This window comes from Suricata suricatta, chromosome 9 (assembly GCF_006229205.1).
Source record: "Suricata suricatta isolate VVHF042 chromosome 9, meerkat_22Aug2017_6uvM2_HiC, whole genome shotgun sequence".
NCBI classification, from domain to species: Eukaryota; Metazoa; Chordata; class Mammalia; order Carnivora; family Herpestidae; genus Suricata; species Suricata suricatta.
In genome coordinates, this window is record NC_043708.1 from 10,785,243 (window position 1) to 10,806,570 (window position 21,328).

At 53.4% G+C, this 21,328-nt stretch overlaps 1 protein-coding gene across 1 annotated transcript in view; it reads right to left on the minus strand.

The window, feature by feature from the left end:
• RIN3 (Ras and Rab interactor 3) overlaps positions 1 to 21,318 on the minus strand; it is a 120,191-nt gene extending 98,873 nt beyond the window's left edge. Inside the window, exon 1 of the mRNA XM_029952417.1 lies at positions 21,241 to 21,318. Within this exon, the coding sequence (XP_029808277.1) occupies positions 21,241 to 21,284 (44 nt within the window). The 5' untranslated portion in view covers positions 21,285 to 21,318. The remainder of the gene's footprint in view (positions 1 to 21,240) is intronic.
• Between the last annotated feature and the right edge of the window lie 10 nt (positions 21,319 to 21,328).

A 21,328-nucleotide genomic window follows, 5' to 3' on the forward strand; every position in this document is an offset into this window, starting at 1 on the left:
AAGATATGAGCATTACTGCCCTATGGGATTCTGTAAAGAGTTCAAAATAGTGCCCAGCACACAGCAAGCGTCAACAATGTTTTTCTCAACCATTCAGTTATCCAATGAGTATTTATTGAGCATCTACTGTGGACGAGACAAAATTCTAGACTTGTCATAATAATAATTACAAAAACAATCATAGTGAAAAGGCAGCTGACGTTTTCCTCCTTCCCTGTCCCCCCCCACCCCCGCCCCCGCCAAATCCTTAGAAACATCACTGAACATAAAGATGGTTATTGGAAAAGAGATTTCCTGCCTGAAAGCTGAAGCTGGATGCTGTGGGGACACAAGAACCCAGGTGGGCGCAGTGGGCAGCCCGTGGGTAGCTATGACACCCGTATGTTGAGACAGGCTGAGGCCACCTCTGCAAAGATACAAAGGAGAGGGATCAAGTGTTGCCCCTGGTGGGGACAGGGAGGCTGGGGGACAGGGGTGGGAGGGAGGCGTTTCACTGTATCCCTTCCTGCACCTTTTGAATTCAAATCATGCGACCCTATCACCTATTCCAAAAACAATGAAAGTAACTGGTAACTCTGAAAAAGGAATGTTCTCATTGGGGGGATTTCAGATGTTGAACTGAGCAGGTTTCTGCACAAGCAGATCTAGAGAATACCGCTCTCTTGCTTCGGCTCTGATGGCACATGCAGGTCATTTCCCTTCTAGAACCTACCTCCGAGGGGTATTTAAGAAGGGAGATAAAGCTCACGGACAAAGATGTTTCCTACAATGGGACTTACAGACGTCAAGAAGGGGAATCAGATGGTGGCCAAAGCCTCTCGTCACTGCCCATCTGCCCCCCCCCTCTGTGTGTGCGCCCAGGCTCAGCACAGAATAGGTGCTCAGTGATCATTTTTTAAATGCTCGAATGACAGAGGAAAGATTAGTATGATATGAAATTGGCAACAACCAATAATTTTTGATCTACAAAGAAAACAATTTTAGATATTCAACCTAGTACACAACCTAGAGTCCTCTATCTATAAAGATATAGTTGCACGTGTGCAAAATGATAAGCAAAGATACTTGTTGGGTTCACTGCAGTGTTACCTGCGATGGAAGAGACTGGAAACAGCCTAAACATCCATCGGAGAGGGGGGCTGGGAAATGAATGGGTACCAGGCAACTGCTACAACAAGAATGAAGAAGCCCTCCGCAGGCTGATATGGAAAGGGTTCTGGATACGAGGTTACATGACAAAAACAAATTGCAGTATGTATACTGTGTGCCCTTGTTGGGGCAAAAAAAAAAAAAAAAAAGATACTTTGTATTTGGAAAAGGATCTGGAAGAAGATACAAGAAACTAACCACTAGCTGAGCAAGGATGGGAACAGACACACAAAGGACAAGGTAGTAAGACTTTTTTACCACACATATTTTTAAAACATATATACATTTAAATGTTTATTTATTTTGAGAGAGAGAGAGTGTGTGTGTAAGCAGGGGAGGGGCACAGAGAGAGAGAGAAAGAGGGAGAGAGGATCCCAGGCAGGTTCCAAACTATCAGTGAAGGAGGGCTCCATCTCATGAACTGTGAGATCATGACCTGAGCAGAAATCAAGAGTCAGACGCTTAACTGACGGAGCCACCCAAAATATACTTTTATTTTGAATCCTGTGAATGTATTATATACTCAGAAATAAATTAATAACATTTCCACCGATTTCTGTGCACCAGGCATTGCTCTCTATTAACACGGATCCTTTAAAGCAACCCTGTACGATAACTCTGGTTACCATTCCCATTTTACAGAGGGGAAGACTGAGGCACTGAAGTTCAGCAACTCACTAAGGCTATGGAATTAGTAAGTGGCAGGGCTGGGACTTGAACTCTGGTGGTCTCTGAGTGCACAGCCTACATTGTGAACCACTCTGCCCCATCTCTCCAGGTTCCTGCCTATGATGTAAGATGAAACATTGAACAGTATTAACATCCAGGAAGAGAATAAAGAGATGGAAAGACAGATCTGGTCCATGAAGTGTCAAGGGATGAATTCTACACAGACTGGTTGGAAGCATCAGTGTAATCCCAGTTGGATTCCCGAAGGTGTTCCATGAAAAGGCACGCAGAGGTGCTAAGGACCAAGGATATCCCTGACACACGTGGAGAATAGGGCTGGGGTTTCATTTCCTGGGTGCCAAGACCCATTATAAAGCTACAAGGGTTGGGGCAGCTGGGAGGCTTAGCTGGTTGAGCACCTGACTTCGGTTTAGGTCATGATCTCGGGGCCCTGAGTCCGGCTCTGTGCTGACAGCTCAGAGCCTGGAGCCTGCTTCAGATTCTGTGTCTCCCTCTCTCTCTGCCCATTCCCTACTCATGCTCTGTCTCACTCTCTCTCAGAAATAAACAAACATTAAAAAAATTAAAAAAAAATCCCTGTACAGTGGCCAAGATAGTGTGGTACTGGGGCAGAGAGGGACGGACATGTAAGTCAGTGGACTAGAATAGTCCAGAAACAGACCGAGACGCACACAGTGCCTTGATGTATGCGCGGCCACGGCAGGACATTGAGGAAAGGGCAATCTTTGCAACAGAATGTGCTAAGAGAACAGGCTATCCATGTGGGGAGAAAAAAGAAATTTGACCCCTCTTCACAGCATATACGAGCATCAGTTCCGGGGAGACTCTGTCTTGACCTAACTGTGGAAAGCAAAACAAAAAGCTTCTAGAAGAAGATAAAGAACATCTTCATAATCTGATGGAAGAGAGAGATGGCTAACCAGCACATGGGTGTGTGCGTGCACACACCCAACCTTAAATAAACTGGTACGTTTCACTGCATTATGATGAAGACTGTTCATCAGAACACCACACTGTTGAGAGAGTAAAGTCAAGCTCTTAGGGGGAGAAGATCCCTGTAAGTCACATCACCAACAACAGCTGATAACAGATTATGCACAGAACTGCACATCCCTAGACAAGCCCTAGAAAAGCAAACAGAAACCTGGGCAAGAGGCTTGAACTTCACACGGAAGAAACCTCAGTGGCCGACAGGCACAGGAAAAGATTCTCGACAGCATGAGGAACCCAGGAATCTGGGTTACGACTCCAAGGACCCGTAAGAATGGCTAGCACGGGAGACCCAGGGCCCTCCTGGTCTGTCGGTGCAAACATAAACTGGCCCAACAGTGGTTTGTTAATCCTGAGATGAAGCAATTTCTTTCTCCCTCTTTACCCTTTTCTGCATATTGCAAATGTTGACACTGAGTGTGGATTAATATGAAAATCAGAAAATAATAGGTGAACATTTCAGGGGAAACAATGATAATAGAAGAATAGATGCTGACGAGCAGGTCTTCCCGGAAGATCCAGCTGCCCATCTGGGTCTCCCCGTCACATACAAGTGAAGCAAACAAGTGTGGGGATTTGGAAAGATCACCGTGAAGCACCCCACCCCCCCGCCTCCTAGCTATGCCCCAGCCACATGGACAAACCAAGGGGAGGGGCTTCTGTCCCTAGGGACACACCTCATCCAACCCTCCCCTAACCTGTGGCCCTCTTACTTCCTCTGAGCCTCAGTTTCCTCATCTGGGGAAAAATGCAAGACATTCTCACACCCACAGGACCAAGTAACTGGGTAGATCAGAATTATGTATGAGGAAAGGTGGACACCTCCAGACATAGGTAACATAAAACAGGTCCACAAAACCCAAACTGATTTCAAAAATTGTATTTCAGCCGGTACAGATTTCCCAGCTTATGGTCTGGTCGGTGCTGTCCCAAGAACCGTGTGGTGATGGAAATGTACTACGTCTGGAGTATGCAGTGTGGCCACCTTTAGCTGCCTATGGCTATGGGGCACTTGAACTATGGCCAGTGTGACCGATGCCTTGTTTTAATTAACTTAATTTGTAGGACAGCTATAGGTGGCCAGAGGCTAATGTACTGGAAAACAGGGGTCTAGACTTTTGCACCGTTTAAATCTTTTCTGTGTATGTGAACTCATATGGGGAGTTTGTTTTTAACCAGAAAGAAGAAAGAAGACAAAAAAGGAAAATTACATGCATGTTGAGTGTAATTACTGTTAGCCATTACACTGTTCGGAAAGCTTTTCTAGGGGCGCCCGGGTGGCTCAGTCGGTTAAGTGTCAGACTTCGGCTCAGGTCATGATCTTGTAGCTCACGAGTTCAAGCCCCACATCCGGCTCTGCTGACAGCTCAGAGCCTGGGACCTGCTTCAGATTCTGTGTCTCTGTCTCTCTCTGCCCCTTCCCCATTCACACTCTGCTCCCTCTCTCTCTCTCAAAATAAACAAACATTAAAAAAAAAGAAAGAAAGCTTTTCGAGGGGGAGAGCCCACCCTTGGTCTCACCTGTGACCTGTTCCGCTGTGTAAGGGTCCCTTCTCTCATGAGGCTGGGGGCGGGTCTGGCTTTGCACACGGATCCCAGCCCACCCCTTCCCCGAGCTTCTCCAAAGTTCCCAGAGTCCATGCCCACCCTCCTGCTGCCTTGTCCTTCCCAGGGGTGGGCCTGGCTCTGGGGAGGTGTGTCTGTTGCCCCTGCCGGCCTCCTTTCCTTCAGGAGCACCCACAACACGTGGTGGCCCACGTAGCCCCTGGTGGCCCTGGCCTCTGGCTCCGCCTGCCACTTACTCAGTGGTTCCCCATCATCTGGGGGGAAAAGGAAGAAGAGCAAAGTGCTCCCTCCCCCCACCTGACACTGGGGCTGAGGAAGGAGAGGCGAGGGCTGGGCGAGCAGCAGCTTGTGGTGGACATGACTCACCCAAGAGACACAAGGGCCCTCTGTGCCGCCCTTACTCAGGCCCCTCCTGCTGGATCTCTGCTGCGATTCCCTTTTTCCTCGCCCTTAGCCTCTGGGGGCCTGCCCAAATTCCACTCTGAGCCTGGCCTTTCAAGGTCTGTAAAATGAGACTGAGCACAGCCCTGACCCTATGGTGCACTGTGAGGACAAGACAGACCACTGTGTGCAGAGCTTAGTGCTGGTTCACGAATAGATGTCACTGCTGACGTTACTCATCCTGGCCCGCTGAGTGGTGCAGGAAATGCTCTGCCCTGGAAAGAGAGCCGGGGTCTATTCTAGCCATTGCTTGCTGTGTGTCCTTGGACAAGACTCCCTCCTTCTCTGGGCCTCCTTCTCTGGACCTCAGCTCTCTCAGTAGTCAAGGATGTGGAGGAATGCTCCCCCCGACCCCACTGGAAGGGTGAAACATGGCTGTAGGGTGTGGGGACGTGCTCTGACGAAGCAAACCCCCATTTCTAAACTGGAGGAGGGGTCAGACCCGGAGCCGGCTCAGGGCTCCCGGGCCTGGTGCAGTGCTGATACCCGATGGCTGCCTGCCCGCGGGCACTGCCAGGAGTGTGGGAACCCAGGCTGCGGACGGCCCGCCCTGGCAGCACCTTGTAGGAAACTACTGCAGCGTCACGTTCCCTCTGGTGACACTGAGTCACCCTGCAACCCCCCCCCCCCCCCAGTTGTGACCACACTTCCTCTGCTGGGGGATAAATGAATCATGTGAGCGACTAAGCCTAACCAGTCCTGCTGTTTCTTGGCACCTGCCATCTCCCGGGCCCAGGCCCATCTCGAAAAAGAAAAGGGATGCCCCTCTTCCTCCCTGAAATTCCACCCTTTCGGGCTGCATCTCTTTTAGGCTTTGTCCCTTGCTCCCAGCCAAGCCCCTCTGTCCCCATTAGACTGTACAGCCTGCACAGTCCCTGACAACTCAGCATAGGGGAAGTCACTGGTGGTGCGTTTGCAAGAGAGGGAGGTTGGAGGAAGCCAAGGACCCTGGCTCACAAACTCGGGGGGCCGCTGGGGGGCAGAAGGGGGGACAGAGCCGGGAGCTATAAGGAGCAGTCCTGAGGCATGGTGGGCATGCTCCAACTCACCCAGGTTAACTCTGTGACTCCAGGGCCCGGGGTTATAGGGTGAGACTCTGCCAGGGGACGAAGGGAGACCCTGGCAGGTGGGACCAGGTGTGCCTTTCTGCACCTCTCAGTTTCCTCGTCTGGCCCATCCGTACAGGGCTGAGTCAGGCAGAGGGGCCAGGAGGTCACCCCGCCCTGTTACAGGGGCTTACAAGGCTGGGGGCGGGGGGCGGGCAGCACTCTCCCAGGGTGAAGGCTTGCCTGGCAGCAGGCTCCTAGGACTTGGGGTGCAGGGAGTTCACAGGTTCAGGGTAGTGGCTCTGGACTCAGACAAAGCTGGACCCACATCCGGGCTCTTCCACTGATTTGCTGAGAGCTCCAATCGAGTCACTTGTGGTGCCTCTGTTTCCTTGCCCGTAAGGAACCCCAGCCTCACGGGGCTCTGGGAACTGCTGCCATGATTAGTGACGCACCTCCCAATGCCGAGGATCCTCACTTAGGAGCAATTTTTTTTTAGCATTTATTTTTGAAAGACAGAGAGAGACAGAGCACAAGCAGGGCAGGGGCAGAGAGAGAGAGAGGGAGACACAGAATCAGAAGCAGGCTTCAGGTTGCGAGCTGTCAGCACAGAGCCTGACACGGGGCTGGAACCCACGAACTGTGAGATAATGGCCTACGCTAAAGTCGGATACTCAACAGACTGAGCCCCCCGGGCACCCCGAGAATCCTCATTTTTTATCTGCCTCAACTGGTACACTGTTCCCCATAAAGATTTTTCTATTAGAATCATAGAATATGAAATATTAGCACTGCCCACTCTCTTCTTGGAAACTTCCCAGGTCTTGAATTTCAAGGGAAGGGAGAGGGCTACAGGAGAGCGCCCATCCCAAGGACCGGGGCACTGCAAAGAGAGACCACACAGAAAACGGGCACTTGTCAGTTCGGAGGAACACGCTGCTGGCAGCAGGAGGACAGACCGTGCAGAGACCTGGGGCGGTTCTCATTTTTTTATGGTTGTTCTGTTCTGTAAAGTCACCGTGAACACCGACTGTGTTAGTGAATGCTGGAGAAACACAAGGTGACGTTCCTGTGAGCCTCACTGGTCACATTTTTGTCACCTGATAATATATAACCTTCCCTATGTGGATTCAAAAAGAGGTTTATTTATTTATTTTGAGAGAGAGGGAGAGAGAGAGCATGAGCAGGGGACAGCGAGAGCGAGAGAGAGTGAGAAAGAGAGAGAGAGAAGAGAGAGTCCCAAGCAGGCTCTGAGCTTTCGGCACAGAGCCCAATATGCAGCTCAGTCCACAAACCAGGAGATCATGAGCTGAGCCAGGATCAAGTTTCAGAAGCTTAACCAACTGAGCCACACGGGCGCCCCCCGTGCATTTCTTTTTAAATACACTGTACTTAATATATATTCTTCATGCATGAATATCAAATTCACAGCCGACAGCACACCTAACTTGCCTAAATAAAGCATCTTTAACACACACAGTTTCTTGCCAGACTGTCACCGGGTTCTTGCATTTCAGAACATGAGAACGCACTTCCATTCTGTGGCTGGGGGACATTCTAAATAGTGAAATCACCAACAAAACGCACACAAATGCAAAAGACACGGTGCTAACCAGACCACGATGAGGACCCTTGTTGGAAGGGCAAAAACTCAAACAGGAAGGTAGAGTGTGTCTCTCCTTTTCTGGCCTCAGGTGGGAATGTGCGTGTCAGAAGATCCACTGCTCCAAGCACGGCTGCAAAGGACTTCTGAGGGGCTATGAGCTGGGGGGCTACCAAGTATTTTAGCAAGTAGGAGAGTGTGCAAATGGGGAATCTGTGCGTACTGTAATGGCGTAAATGTTCCTCCGTTAGGCCGGCACCAATCACGACCTGGACGTGAACCCTGGTCTCAGAGCGAGGCTCTGCCGCAGACCTTAGTAGCTGCTGCGCAAGGACCCAGCGCCCCTCTCCCCGTGGAGCCAGCTGACCTCCAGCTGAGGCTGCGGGGTGGCAACGTCGCTCAGTTCCCATCAGAGGCGAAGACTGTATCTAGGAGGAAAGCAGGGGACGATATATGTGGCAACTACAGCAGGAGTCACTGCCAGCCCCCCAACACCTGGGGGGACCCCGAAAGTCGCTCCCCTGGGCCTCCCTACAGACTGCCGCGAGCAGGTCACCCGTGTGTCTTTATGAAGTTCCTGCTGCGTGTGGCTGCCCCGTGCCACGCGCCGTCCTGCACAGAGCCTGGCGCACAGTGGGGCTTCGTACCTCCATGCGGCTGAATGCAGGAAGCAATGACCAGAGAGGTAAAGACACCAGCTCGAGTTCTCACAGCAGGTCAGGACAGACCTGGGACGGCGCCCCGATGAGGGGGTTGTCCATGAGCCACAAGCCACAGGACGTACCGCACACTGGCTTCTTGCCAAAGGGAGGAGGGGAGCAGATGCAAGGGTGGGGCTAGGGCCCTTCAGAAGCCCACTGACCCTGGTTCAGGGTTGTTTTTATTAAATTCGTTTTTTAAGATTTATTTTATTCTTTTAATTAGGCTCCATGCCCAACATGGGGCTCGAACTCACGAGCCTGAGATCCGGAGTCCCACATGCTCTACTCATGAGCCAGCCAGGCGTCCCTGGTTCCAGTTTCTTGAACACCTACTACGTGCCAGACTGTTCAAGCTCCTTCCATGTATTAACTCACAGAACACAAGAAGAGTTCTACGCATTCAGAACTGTTAGTACCCCTGGGTTACAGATGAGGAAACTGAAGCAGAGAGTAGACTGTGAGCCCTGACAGTTTGCTCCAGGGCCCACGCCCTTAACCATTACGCTGTGATGTTCCCTCCATCCGCTCCACCTGTCCAGACAGTCCCACGGAGCTACAAGAGCGATCCTCCCCTGGGGAGGCGGGGGCCAGGCCTCTGAGCTATGGGCACACACCCGGTTCACGGCCCAGCTCCGCCCACGCTCCCTCCCATTGCTCCCCTACCAAGACCCTGGTCCAGGCCGATGCCGCTCCCCAGGGCCCCTTCAGTCGCTTCCTTTCGGTCTCCCCGCATACGGCTGCCCCCACCCCAAGTCCTTCTTCACACAGCACCCCTAATGCGAGCCGGTCCTTGGGGCTCCCTACCCAAAGCCCGTACCCTACGTGCAAGTTTGTGATTGCCAAGAACTGGAAGTGACCCAGAAGAGCTGCCATCCGGGTGAGCGGACACACCAACTACGGCGTGTCCAATACCACGAAGTAGTCTCAGCCATAGAAATGACCGTGACACGGAGGCCCAGGCCCCATCTCCCGTGCACTCAGCCACGTGGAAGAAGCCAGACGCGCAAGGCCACAGGACATTCTCAAAAAGGCAGAACGTAAGGACCCAGAAGAAATGAGGCACTGCCAGGACTGGGGTTGGGGGGAGGGTGACTACAAAAGGCCACGGAGATTCTGGACAGAGACAGAATACTTCATGTCCTGGTTGTGGTGGCAGTCACATAACCGTCTACATTTGCCGAGATGCGTAGAAACGAACACACACATAGGTGAATTTTACTCTACATAAAGTTTAGCTTGTTATGGGTTGCTCTGTGTCCCCCCAAAAAGACACGCTGACGTCCTGACTGCCAGCACCTCAGAATGTGACCTTATTTGGAAAGAGGGTTGTTGCCAATGCGACGAGCTGAGATGAGGTCATACTGGATTGGGGTGGGCCGAGTCCAGTGCGACCGGTGTCCTTATAAGAAGACAACACACAGAGACAGACACACAGAGAGCAGATGGCCATGTAGCGGAGGCTGAGGGAGATGTGGCTGCAAGCCGAGGCCCCCCACGGACTGCCCGGGGGCCCCCAGAGGCTGGGGAGAGTAAGCACGAGTCCTCACAGTGCTCAGCTGGGGATGACACCCTGACAAGAGGAGTCATGCGTTCTGCCCCCGGGAGCTTACAGTCTAGTGGGGCCAGACGGGACCCTGCGAGGGGTGCGCAGAGCAAGGCTCTGAGGGTGCTGAGGGGTCTTCTGCTGTGCGGGGGCCCAGCTAGCCTGTGTGATGCCTCTTCCTACATTGGAAGAAGGCACTCCTTCCTTCCTGTGGATGCAGGCGATCCCCTCACCACCCCCTCACCCTTGACATCGTACTTGGCTCGGCAAGAGAATGAATTTTCAGTCTCCACGTGTTACTCTCTCAGCCAGGTGCCTCTGTGCAGTCAAGAATCTGCACAACTGTAGGCGACAGCCCTGGAGGCTTGTCAGCCTCGTAGGCTTTTTACAGGAGGTGTAGGTGGGGCGCGTGCTTGGTCTCTGAGGCAGGAAAGGGCTCACCTTTCCAGAGGCTGGAGGGAGAGGCAGCCAGGGAAGGCTGCTGAGCCAGCCCCCCTATCCCCACCCCCACTTCCGACGCCTCCAGCAAAGGCAGGGCCTAGGCACCTTCACAGAGCCTTGGAACGAGCCTGGGTCCAGCTGGGGGGCATCGAGACAATCACTTCCCCTCTCTGTGCCACAGACTCATCTGTAAGCTGGGTAAGGGGGTCTCCGGAGCAGAACAGCTCTGGACATCTGACGATGCTAGAACCAGGGAGGGGGGCTGCTTTGGCCTGTGAAAAGACCTCCTGACTGTCTTGCAAACCCTTTCCAGGGACACTTGCTCAGCCTGTCAAGACAGCCCACCCCACTCGGTCCCAGGCCACACACGGGACCTCTCAGACACAGGCAGCCCCGAGGGCGTCTGCATGCGCAGCAGGCAATCCAGGGCCGTGCAGGGTAGCTCTGAGCAGCCTCTTTCAGGACCCAAATAACTCTGCGCTATCCTCGAAGGGGAACTCAAGCCCCAGCCATTTCTGGACAAACCTTTCCCAAGGCCAGGCAGAGAGGAAAGGTGATCATTCAGGACCTCCAATCGCTGGTATTTTGCACAAACCCACCTTGGTACCCAGCAAGTGCTAAATAAAGAAGCAATAAATGAATGAATCAATGAATCAATGAATCAATGAATCAATGAGTGAGTGAATGGTGCCAGCCAGCAGGGACACAGGTGCTGCTCAGACGGGCCCCCCCCCCCCCTTTCTTGTGCTCGTGTGACAGATTCGATCTCAGAAGGAGCTGGAGAGGCCCAGCACGGGGACAGTTAACCTATGGGAGTTCTCCATCTAGAGCACCGATGGGGAAACTGAGGCTGACAGAAGAGACACTGTTGCGCAGCAATATTTAGCCCTGTCAGAGCACAGAATCTGGGAGTCAGAACTCACACCAGAAGAATTAGTCTGCAGCTTCTGGTGAAATCTAAAACTCACAAACACTCAGTATGAAGAAAATGTTTGCAATTCAGTCTTTGAAATAAGAGCCCTAGTCGACACAAATCTGTCTTTGCTCTCTCTCTCTCTCTTCCTCTTCCTCCTTCCAACCTCTGCCAGGAAACGAAGCCTTGCAGGCAGCCCTGCAAAGCAGCTTTATTATTTCTGACACACTCTGGTGCTGTAGGACAAGGCAGAAAACTTTTAATTTTGGTTAAGATCATGTTTGTCTGTAAGTATCAGAAAATTTTAAATTATGGTGATTTAATCAAGATAAAGATGAATTCCTCTGTTATATAAAAGCCTGAGGAAGTGGTCCAGAGCTGGGACGATGCTCCAACATGTCTAGGACCCTCACTATATTGTTGCTCCTCCCCATAGGGCTTCCATTCTCAAATTCACCTCAAAGTTCAATATGGCTGCTTCAACTCCCACCATCACATCTGCATTCCAGCCAACAGGAAAGAGGAAAGGAGAGAAAGCCATGCCTCTTCTCTCTAAGGACATGCCCAAGCAAACTGCCCTCCTCACTTATATTTCAGCATCCTGAACTTCATCACACGGTCACACCTGGCAGTCTTCAGCTAAAATTTACACCCAATTAAAATTTAGGGACCAATCAAGAGGCTCTTCTTCACTCTTGAGTTCAAATACTCTAGGATGGTGATCTATCTCAAGGAATGGATCCTGAGGATCCTAGACCCACATAAGTTTTCCAGAGCTTCATTTAAAACAGACAGGATTAGAAAGAAGTTGACACTTGTCTGGGCCAACTCCAACCATTAAAATGACCATAAGATGAGGCCATCAAAGATGACACATGGGTAACACAGGGCCACAGCACAGCATATAAAAATGCATATAGGAAACACTCCGTGAAAAACAAGGAATGCAGATTAACATATACATACAGATCAAAACTGCACACAAGGACTGAAATTAAGTAAACACGCACTCAGACTGGATGTAGCCTCAAAGAGATTAAAGTGTTTGATGCTTTAAATGGCACTATTTTTGTGTGTCTGTGTGTGACCTTTATCAAGTATATAATAAATTGGGGGGGGATCAATAGTGCACACATGCACGTGCACACACACCCCATATACATACAGGAAACAGCTCCCAACTGATCTCAGCCCAAAGAGCTAAGAGCCAACCTTCCCTCTTGTAATGGCAACAACAGCCTTGTGAGGCAGGCACCCCCCCTTGCTCCATGTGGCAGAGAAAAAGGAGAAAGGGGTCCTGGCAGGTCTGGGTGCCGTAACTTGCCTAGGGTTGCCCAGCTCCGGAACAGACCTTCAGTCTTTGCCACCATAGCAAAATGCAGACTCTTCCACCTGTTACCAAGCGGACCCCAACTCCCTTTCTAGGTTCACCTCACATACAAGTCTTCCTCCTTGTCCCCAAACCAGGCTCTTGAGGGTTCCCACACACAGTTTGTCCTTTCTCGCCTTCCTGCTCCGTGCTTTTCTCCTGTCTGGGATACCTTTCTCGGCATACACCTGATTTTAGCTGTTAAAATCCTCAATCCTTCAAAACCCAATCCAGATGCCGCCTCTACCAGAGAGTCATTCCTGGTTACCGTAGCCAGGTGTAATAGAGCATAGGCACGTTTGCATGTAGTGCTCTGTGAGTTAATTATGTGCATATTTCTCTCATTTTTCCTAATAGATAAACTGGAAACTCCTAGATGTTCAACAAATGTTCAGTAAATGGACAGATGGTTAGATGAATGAATGGGTGGATGGATGGATGGATGGATGGATGAGTGGACAGATGAGTGGATGGATGGATGGATGGATGGATGGATGGATGGATGGATGGAAGGATGGATGGATGGATGGATGGATGAGTGGACAGATGAGTGGATGGATGGATGGATGGATGGATGGATGGATGGATGGAAGGATGGATGGATGGATGGATGGATGAGTGGACAGATGAGTGGATGGTGGATGGATGGATGGAAGGATGGATGGATGGATGGGATGGATGAGTGGACAGATGAGTGGATGGATAGATGGATGGATAGATGGGTAAAGATGGATAAAGAAGATACTAGTTGAAAAAAGAAACCCTGAATATACTTCAGATGGATGCTCTCTCAAAAATGACAAGAACAGAAAGAAGCAAGCATAATAAATGCCATCATCAGATGCCACTGGTAGAAAGCTAAGTCCTTGCTTTGAACGGCAATGTCCCCAGAGAAATTTACAGTGTCTGTCTCTGACACTGACTGAGATTAAGGACGCTGGAGACACGGAAGCTGGGGAGAAAGGTCCCTGGTGAATTCCTTCTCGATAGCTTGCTCCTTTAACCAGAGGTCAGACTGTGAATTTCAGATGCAGAGTCCTTTATTTCTTTGGTTTCCAGAGGTGGGTGAAAAAGCACACTTACTGACCCAGGGAACAATTTCCCTTCAGGGAAACCCGAGCAGAAGAAGAAATCTTCTCTGCTACTGTTGTGGCCCCCTCTCCTCCTTCTGGGCCCTCCCTCTCCACACCCCTCCTCTTCCCATCAGTCCTGAAATCTCCTATCAAATGTCAGTCAGGGAGCTGGCGTGGTGTTGACTCTTGAAGTCCCATCTCCTAACCAGGGGATGAAAAGTTCTTGGCTTTGACTAAGATCCTAGAGTCCATGGTGAAGTGGGGGCCACCTTCATGGAGGAAGTGTCGCAGAGGATAGTCCCTCTAAGGCAGCTGTCCCCATCAGGCTCCAAAGGTCCCTACCCTGGCCTTCCCCTCCTAGAATCCTTATGTCCATCCCCCCACCCTCACCCCGGCTCCAGGTTTGTGGGTGGAGCTAGGCTGGGGGGGGGGTACAGTCACTCTGCCTGGTCCCAGGGCGGAGAACGCAGCGGGGACTGGCCCTGGGGCTGGTGCCATGAGCCCATAGGATGTGGCCTGAGTGTGCACTCTATAGCGGTGCACACGACACAACAGGCCTTGACCACAACCGCTCTCTAGCCTGTTTCTTTTAAAAGGGAGCTGACATTTCTCAGAGTGGGCTGGTTCCTTCTCTCCAACAAGTACAGACTGGGGTGGGCACCTTCCCAGGAACTACTGGCGAGATGAGGGTAAGGTGCCCCGATGACCCGCCACACTTGTTTCTCACCCCCAGAGCTGTTTTAGCCACTGGGGCGGCCTCCGCAAGCTCCCCCCCCCACCTGCCCCCTGCAGGCAGAAGATCTGCGTGAGGTAGCAGAGGACTTAGTGGCAGGTGGAGAGAGCCTGAGATGGTGGCCATGATGGTGGCTTCCAGATGCTTCTATCAAAGGCCAAGGCTGACAGCCCCACAGGTATGGAGTCTGTAAGGCCCTCTCCACCACCCCATGGACACTGAGTCTGAGGGAAAGATTCCTCTGCACCCACCCTTCGCTTTCCTCACGTTCCAGGCCACGCTGGCAGGAGGGAAGGTTCTGGTTTCACTGCAGAGCTCTGTAGGGGGCGGGCAGGCACAGGGCCAGCTGGCTACCCCAAGGCGGCAGCAGGTGTGCTGTGGGGAGGGCCCTGGGGTTACCCAGCCGAGAGACCCCTCCCTCGGATGTCACCCCTTTCAAGCCCCGACAGGGCAGCCTTCCCACCAGAAACTCAGCGACGTGAGGCTGCCAGCGACTCCTCAGCGTCTCCTCGGCAGCCACCCAAACTGGCCAGCATGGGCGCCACCTCAGGAATCAGTCACACTCAGAGATGCCACTCTGGACAACCTTCCCGACCCCCTGTCCAGTCAGCACGTCCCCCCGGGACACCAGGGGGCCGATCCCCAGAGTGGGCTTCCAAAACCCATGCGCTTTTTTCAAAAATAAACCCACGGAAGTGAAAAAAAAATGCTTCCTTCCAGGTACTCAGTCAGGGTGATGACCCAGAGGTCTGCTTTCTGAGTCTTTGTTTCTGACGGAAGTGGACCCATGTGTTCTAGACTGTTCTGCAGGCCGCCCTTCCAGCCACCGGAAGGAAGAAAGGCTAGGTCATCTCTGCTGGGACATCAATCCCCTGAGCTCTGACGTCACTCTGGGACACCAGCTTCTGCTGCTTGCTGGCTGGTATTCGGGGATCACTGAGTGTCACACGGAGTGGGAGGCTAGAGATCACTGAGTCCATTTCTCAGACGGGAAAAATGAGGCCTGGAGACAGTCAGATACTTGCATCCTCGTATTCTCCCAAATCTCCACAGGGACGGGGCTCTGGAGACATCCTACAGCATGCAAGCCCCTAAGCATCTTCCAGATCAGCAGGGGATGATGCAGTCAGGCGGTCTGATTGCCAGGTGTGGCTGGGGCGGGCGTGGCCGTGAAGGGGGCACAGGACAGACAAACCCCACAGAAGCAACTAGAGCAGCGTTTCTCAGATTTCCCTTTGGCGATTCTTAGTTTGCAAAACAGACGCCAAAACCAACCACTGCCACCAATTTATCCATCCAGTTCACGGAGGAAAGAAGGCCTAACATGGCACAGAAGACAAAACCTCCATCTCAGAATAAATGACAGTTCTGCCCAGAAAGAGAGTTTGGCAACTTTGGCTGATACATACCACTCACTCACACACACACACACACACACACACCCTTGTCTCCCTGGTTTTTCAGTGGACCACAGACCTGCCCTTGGGGCCCAATGACCCGGCGGGGCTCGCCTAGAACCTGTGTGCCCAGCCAAGTCCACTCTTCGGGCCAGGACAAATATCTCCCGTCCTCTCTCCCAGTCGGACTGAGGGGAGCCCAGCTGAGGAGGATAAAATGAAGTGGCGAGTGCCTATACAGGGTCCCTACCCAATTTCCTGAGCGGTCAGTCACCATGTTGTTCTAGATGGGGGAAGGCCTGTGGTGGCCTCAAGCGGTCTCTGCCCGCTGAGGGAGGGAGCTGGGCTCCTGACCTCCCCCCCTCCCACCCTGTCCTGGGCCCCGCCCTGAGGCCTGGGCTGCCTCAGAAATTGTTCCAGAAGTTCAGGTGAAGCCAGCGAGGCGATTTTTAGAATCCTGCTCCGTACGTCATTGTCCTCAAGCACTTATTGAGTGCCAGCTGTGTGCAGGACAAAAAGATATGGATGTAAAAGATCTGATCCCTTTTATTTGGAAGTTTATAATCTAAACAGGAAGACATGATATTAACGGGGTTTTGGTTTCTTGCTAGGTAAATAAGTAGCTCATGCGAACATCCTCTTTTGTGAGGATTCAGGAAGAGCTGGTGTGGATGGAAGGCTTCATGGAAGAGGTGACGTTCTCTCAGCTGGAAGGAACTCTGTGAGCCAAGGGGGGGTAGGTTATGGCAATGATGCATGCCAAGAAGGACAGGAAAAGCAAAGCTGTGTGCTGGCTTCACGAGGGATCGAAATGGGGGGTATGGAGGACAGAGAGCCCTTAAAGGGTCTATTAAATAGGAGATCATGGCACCTAAGGGTGATCAGGGGCTATGGGAGTCACGCTGTTTTCTCCACCAGGCCTGAAGGACCTCCATGTGTCTGCTGTCTCTAGCAGCAAGAACCATTTCCCCAGAAGGGCTCTTTTTGGGGTGGGGAGGGGGCGGGTGGCGGTGGAATGAGCTCCAGAGGAGACCTCCAGTTTCGAAAAGGCATTAGCGTCGTGATTTTCATCTTTAGCTCCCGTGTAGAAGAAAACATCCATGTTTTGGCCGCCCCCCGGGGCACGGGATAAATGGCAGGTTCAGGGTAATAGTTGCGCAGCAGAACGTTCTAGCGCTGGCTGCCAGAGCAGCACTCGCTGTCTCTCAGCCGCTTTGCCAAGAACAAGATGACCCCTGGGCCCTCACTCCCTTCTGAAGGTGACGCCTGAACAGAGGTGGGGGAGGGGGCAGAAAGTCGGGGTGTAGGGGGGGGCAAACAGGAAGTCTGGGACTCTTCTGAGATGCTTTCCCCCAGGCTGGGGCTCTTTCTGGGCACCCCGGCCCTGAGGATGGGCCCTCTTCCTACGCCAGGCCTTCTCCATTCGTGTCTCCCAACCAAGACTTGCCTCCCTCGTCCTGATAAGGACACTCCAAGTCTGCTCAGACACTTCTCCCCTCCCAACCTGCCCTCCCTCCGCAATGCTGCCTACCCAGTTCTGCTCACTTGCCACGGCCTGGATAGGCATGAAATGGGGACAACCCCACCTCAAGGGACAGACGGACTCTGGGATGCGATGGGAAGGACCGAATTTGTGGTTGCCAGTCAGCCTTGCTTCCTCGCCTCTGCTCTGGCCCCTTCCTGAGAGGCACCGCAGGCCAGCTCACACTCCTGTCCTTAAAGTGGAGCCCTAGGAAGGCCCGAGAGGACAGTGAGGGGCCTGGGGGGGGTCCCCCTCAACTATATCCATATCTATTTTTGGTTGGTTTCCCTCTTTCATTTCCTGATCTCCTGGATTAAAATGCAGGTGCCTTTATAGGATTCGTAGCTTTTAATGCTTTCGGTCTCAGTAAAGATCACTAAACAGAGACCCAGGCCCAGGATGGGCCTTATCAAGTGGTAGGGGAGATTGGAAGGAGGGCCTCAGGGACAAATGTGCTGAGACTCCCTCGTCCCAAGCAGACCCTGACCTTCGCCCCCTACATGCTTCCCAGGGGAGGCACCGGGCTTCTCAGGGTTCAGAAGTGCAGGCCTGAGCAGAGGAGGTAACCCTTTGCTGCCTATGGGCCAGACCCTCTCGGAAGGTCTGGAAGGGGGTGGGTCTTCCAGCAGAGTGCCAGCCAGGACCACCCAGGAACACTGGCCCCTGCAACCAAGGAGGCTCGGGTCAGTGGGCAGAGCTGAAGCTGGTATCTGGGACCCTAAATTCACCACTGCTCTGGGTGGGCCCCATCCCAGAAGGGCCCCCAGTCTAAGAGCTGGGAGTGAATGAGGGACTCCTCTCAAGGGGTTCAGCGGGACCCCCGCAGTATATTAGGCATGAGGCAGAAAGCCAGGGCTCTCCCAAACCCTGGGGCTTTGCCCAGGCAGCCTCTTGAAGGCCCAAGGCTCAGGAGACCCATTTCTAGGTCCAGCCCCACCCCCCAGCTCTTAAGACCTTGGGTAAATCACCTGTTCTTTCTGGGTCTCCTTTCCCTTGTTAAGTTAGGGGATTGGATTCGATCCAGGAGCAGAATCCTTTTCCAAATAAAATCTTAAGCAGACTCTCAACTGATCAAACGTATAAAAGTGTGGGCTTTGAGCGTAGGCGTCCTCAGTGAGCCCTGCACACAGTTTGGCGTCTGGCCCCTCGGCGGGTCACGGCTTCACCGGGGTCAGCCTCCACGCCTCCCTGCTCATCCATTCAGAGGCAAGAGCCTCCCCCGTCTGCACTGCCCAGCCACTCCAGCCCCCAGCCCGTCTCCTGCCTACTGACAGAAGAGCTCCGTTCCCGGCAGAGTTTACTGCTTCTGCTTTCTCTGCTGCAGTCCGTCTGCGATACAGCCGCAATCCAAGTCAGATCAGCTCTGTGTGCCAAGCCCCCCGGCGGCCCCCAGCATTCCCCAGGCCTTTGCCCCGCCAGACCTCCTTCTGCCATCGTCTTCCACGTCAGCTGCAAGTGGGAAGGGGCCTGGATTAATGCTGGGTGCCCGCCCCCACCTAATGCAGACACTATCTGCTGAGAAAAAGAAAAAGTGCACCTAGGATACGGGGCAGCCTGTCTGCCTTTTCTTTCTGCCCAGCCGACATCTACAAGAAGTAGACAGACCTTGCTCGCCAAGGTCCTCACACTCCTATTCCAGGGGCCCTCCTAGCTCCAGCAGGGGGGGGGGGGGGAGAGTGGGAGGCATTCTTCCAGCTGTCTGAACATCAGCGCCTGCCAGCGAGAAGGAGGGGACTTTCGGAAGCCCGGTGGGAAGAAGAGTCTGCACTGAGGACCCAGAGCCCAGCGCCGTGTGGTCGGCAGGCTCTGGGGGTGGCATGGGGGTGAAGAGGCACAGATGACAGCTCCTCCTCATCTTTGGGCTGTAACACAGGGGACGCATGGGGTGTGCCCGAGAACTGCCTCGTAGTGCTTGCGAGTCAAGGACCAGAATCAGAGGGCAGAACAGGGTCTTATATGGTAAGAAGCTAGAGGGAGGCAGACTGCAACTCAAGTTCAGGAATTCCTTTCTTAGGACTGTCACGGCGGTGGCAAGCTCTCCGTCCCTGGAGGTATGCAAGTACCTGCCAGGTATGGGTTTCCGTGAGATACTATTTAGGAACCCTCTGACACGAAAGGTCCTGTTAAATAAAATGGTGTTTTTAGCAGCAAACCAATATTCCTTAGAATGTGCCAGGCACGGTTCTGAGCAGGCCTGAGCTGGCGTGGTAACCTATGGCTGTCTGGATGGAGGCAGTTGCTTAACTATTAACTCATCCAAACCTCATAACAATCCTATGAAGTAGGTGTGATTATCATTCCCAATTTACTGATGAGGCAGGGCGAGATGTCTTGTCCAAGTGGAAACAGCTGGTACATAGAGATAATAACTACTATTATCAACAAATGGTAAGAAGAGTAATAATAATAACTATTAAGAGTTTACCCTATGGGCCAATGTGCAAAACTCTTGATGCATTATCTCATTTAATCCTCAAAACAACCATGTGAGGATAGTTACTATTACTTATCTTCATTTTTCAGATAAGTAAACTGAGGCGCAGAGAGGTTAAGTAACTGGCACAGAGAGGTTAAGTAATGACCAAAGAAAAGCAAGAGGAAGTGAGTAAGGAGAGGTCATTCCTGGGGAGGAGGGGGGAGGGAAGCTGGACAGGTCAGGGCCCTGGGCCCTCTCCACCCGGTCTGCCCTGGGAAACTCCTCCCTAGCTCCACCCTGCAATATTGGATGTGGTAGATACTTGCCCCTAACGGGCCCCTTCCCCAACATAATTTCCAATTCTTCCCACCGGATGGCATTTGTCTTTCCAGAGGTCACTTCCAAGAGAAAGCATGCAGGCAGAATTTCCGGGGAAGGGCGTTGATGGGGCAAGAGGGAGGAGGAAGGCGTTCAGATCCAGGGGAGTTTAAGGGCCCCTCCATGTCACAACCCCCGCCCCACCAGAGCGGGAACCCGTCGCCTCCAGCTGTCCCCCAGTCCAGAACTGCACAAGATCGGCCCATCCCTCTTGTTTGAGCGAGCAGAGAACTGAGGCCCGGGAGCTGAGGTCATGGCGCTAGGCCAGGCAGCAGCTGGATGTCCATCACAGAAGTAGGCCCGGGAGTTTTAAACCAAAAACCCTGGATTGGCAGCCCCGGGATGGGGGATGAGGGGCGCCCATCAACCTTGACACCCCGAAAGGTTCTAAGAGGCTTTCCCAAGAATCCATCCCTGGAACCGAAGCCAATCAAACCTCCTGAAGCTTCCTGAGATGCCCTCTGGGCTGGGCGGTGGGGAGGGAACTTTCTCCCGGGTGCGCAGCCCTGAGCAACGTCCAGAAACAATTTCGGGTTCTTAGGTGGGGGGCGGGGAACGAGGCACTAGAAACCCCTCCTGAAAGCCAGTTCCAAACAAGTTCGGCCAAGCCTTGCCTTCTCCCCGGATCCCTAAGACCCCGGCGCAACCCGTGCGCCCTGGACCCTCCCCAAGGCTTGGCAATGGCAGGTCCGAAGGTCACCGTCCCCGGACCTGCCTGAGGGACGGGGGGAGGGGAATCTCGGTGGGTCCGTGGTCTACGCGGACTGACGGGTCAGCTGTCGGGCCGCCGGCGTCCGAAGCTACTGGGCCCCCCGCCCCCACCCCACGCCCGCCTGGGCGTCAGCGTCGCAGGAGGCGCGCGGGGGCGCCGGCGGAGCGGCGGGAGCAGGAGGCTGGCGGGAGCCGGACGCCGCGTGATTGCTTCCAAAGTTCAGGCGCGACAGGACCCTGGGGAGGGGGCTGCGTCCACGCAGCCCCTCCGCCCCGGCTCTGACAGGTAGAGACGCCTTTCTTGCACCCGGCCGCTGAGCCACCGGACGAGCCGCCTGGTTCCCCAGCGAGCGGTGACGTCTGGCTTCGAACTTTAGCCGAGTCCCCCGGTCCTGCAGCCACCAGCGCGGGCCCCCTTCCGCGCAGAAGCGGCCTTGGCCGTGGCCGCGGGGCTCTCGGTCCCACCCGACGCCCCGAGGCCGGACGGCCCGGGGACGAGAGCTCCCACACTCCCGGCGGGACGAGGAGGCAAGAGAGGGGCGCCCGCCCCGGACTTACCCCGCGGGGTCCCCGCGCTCGGGCGCGCCGGCCCGTCGGATCATGCCGCCGGCAGCTCCGGGACCGCGGCCGGAGGGGCTCAGGCGGC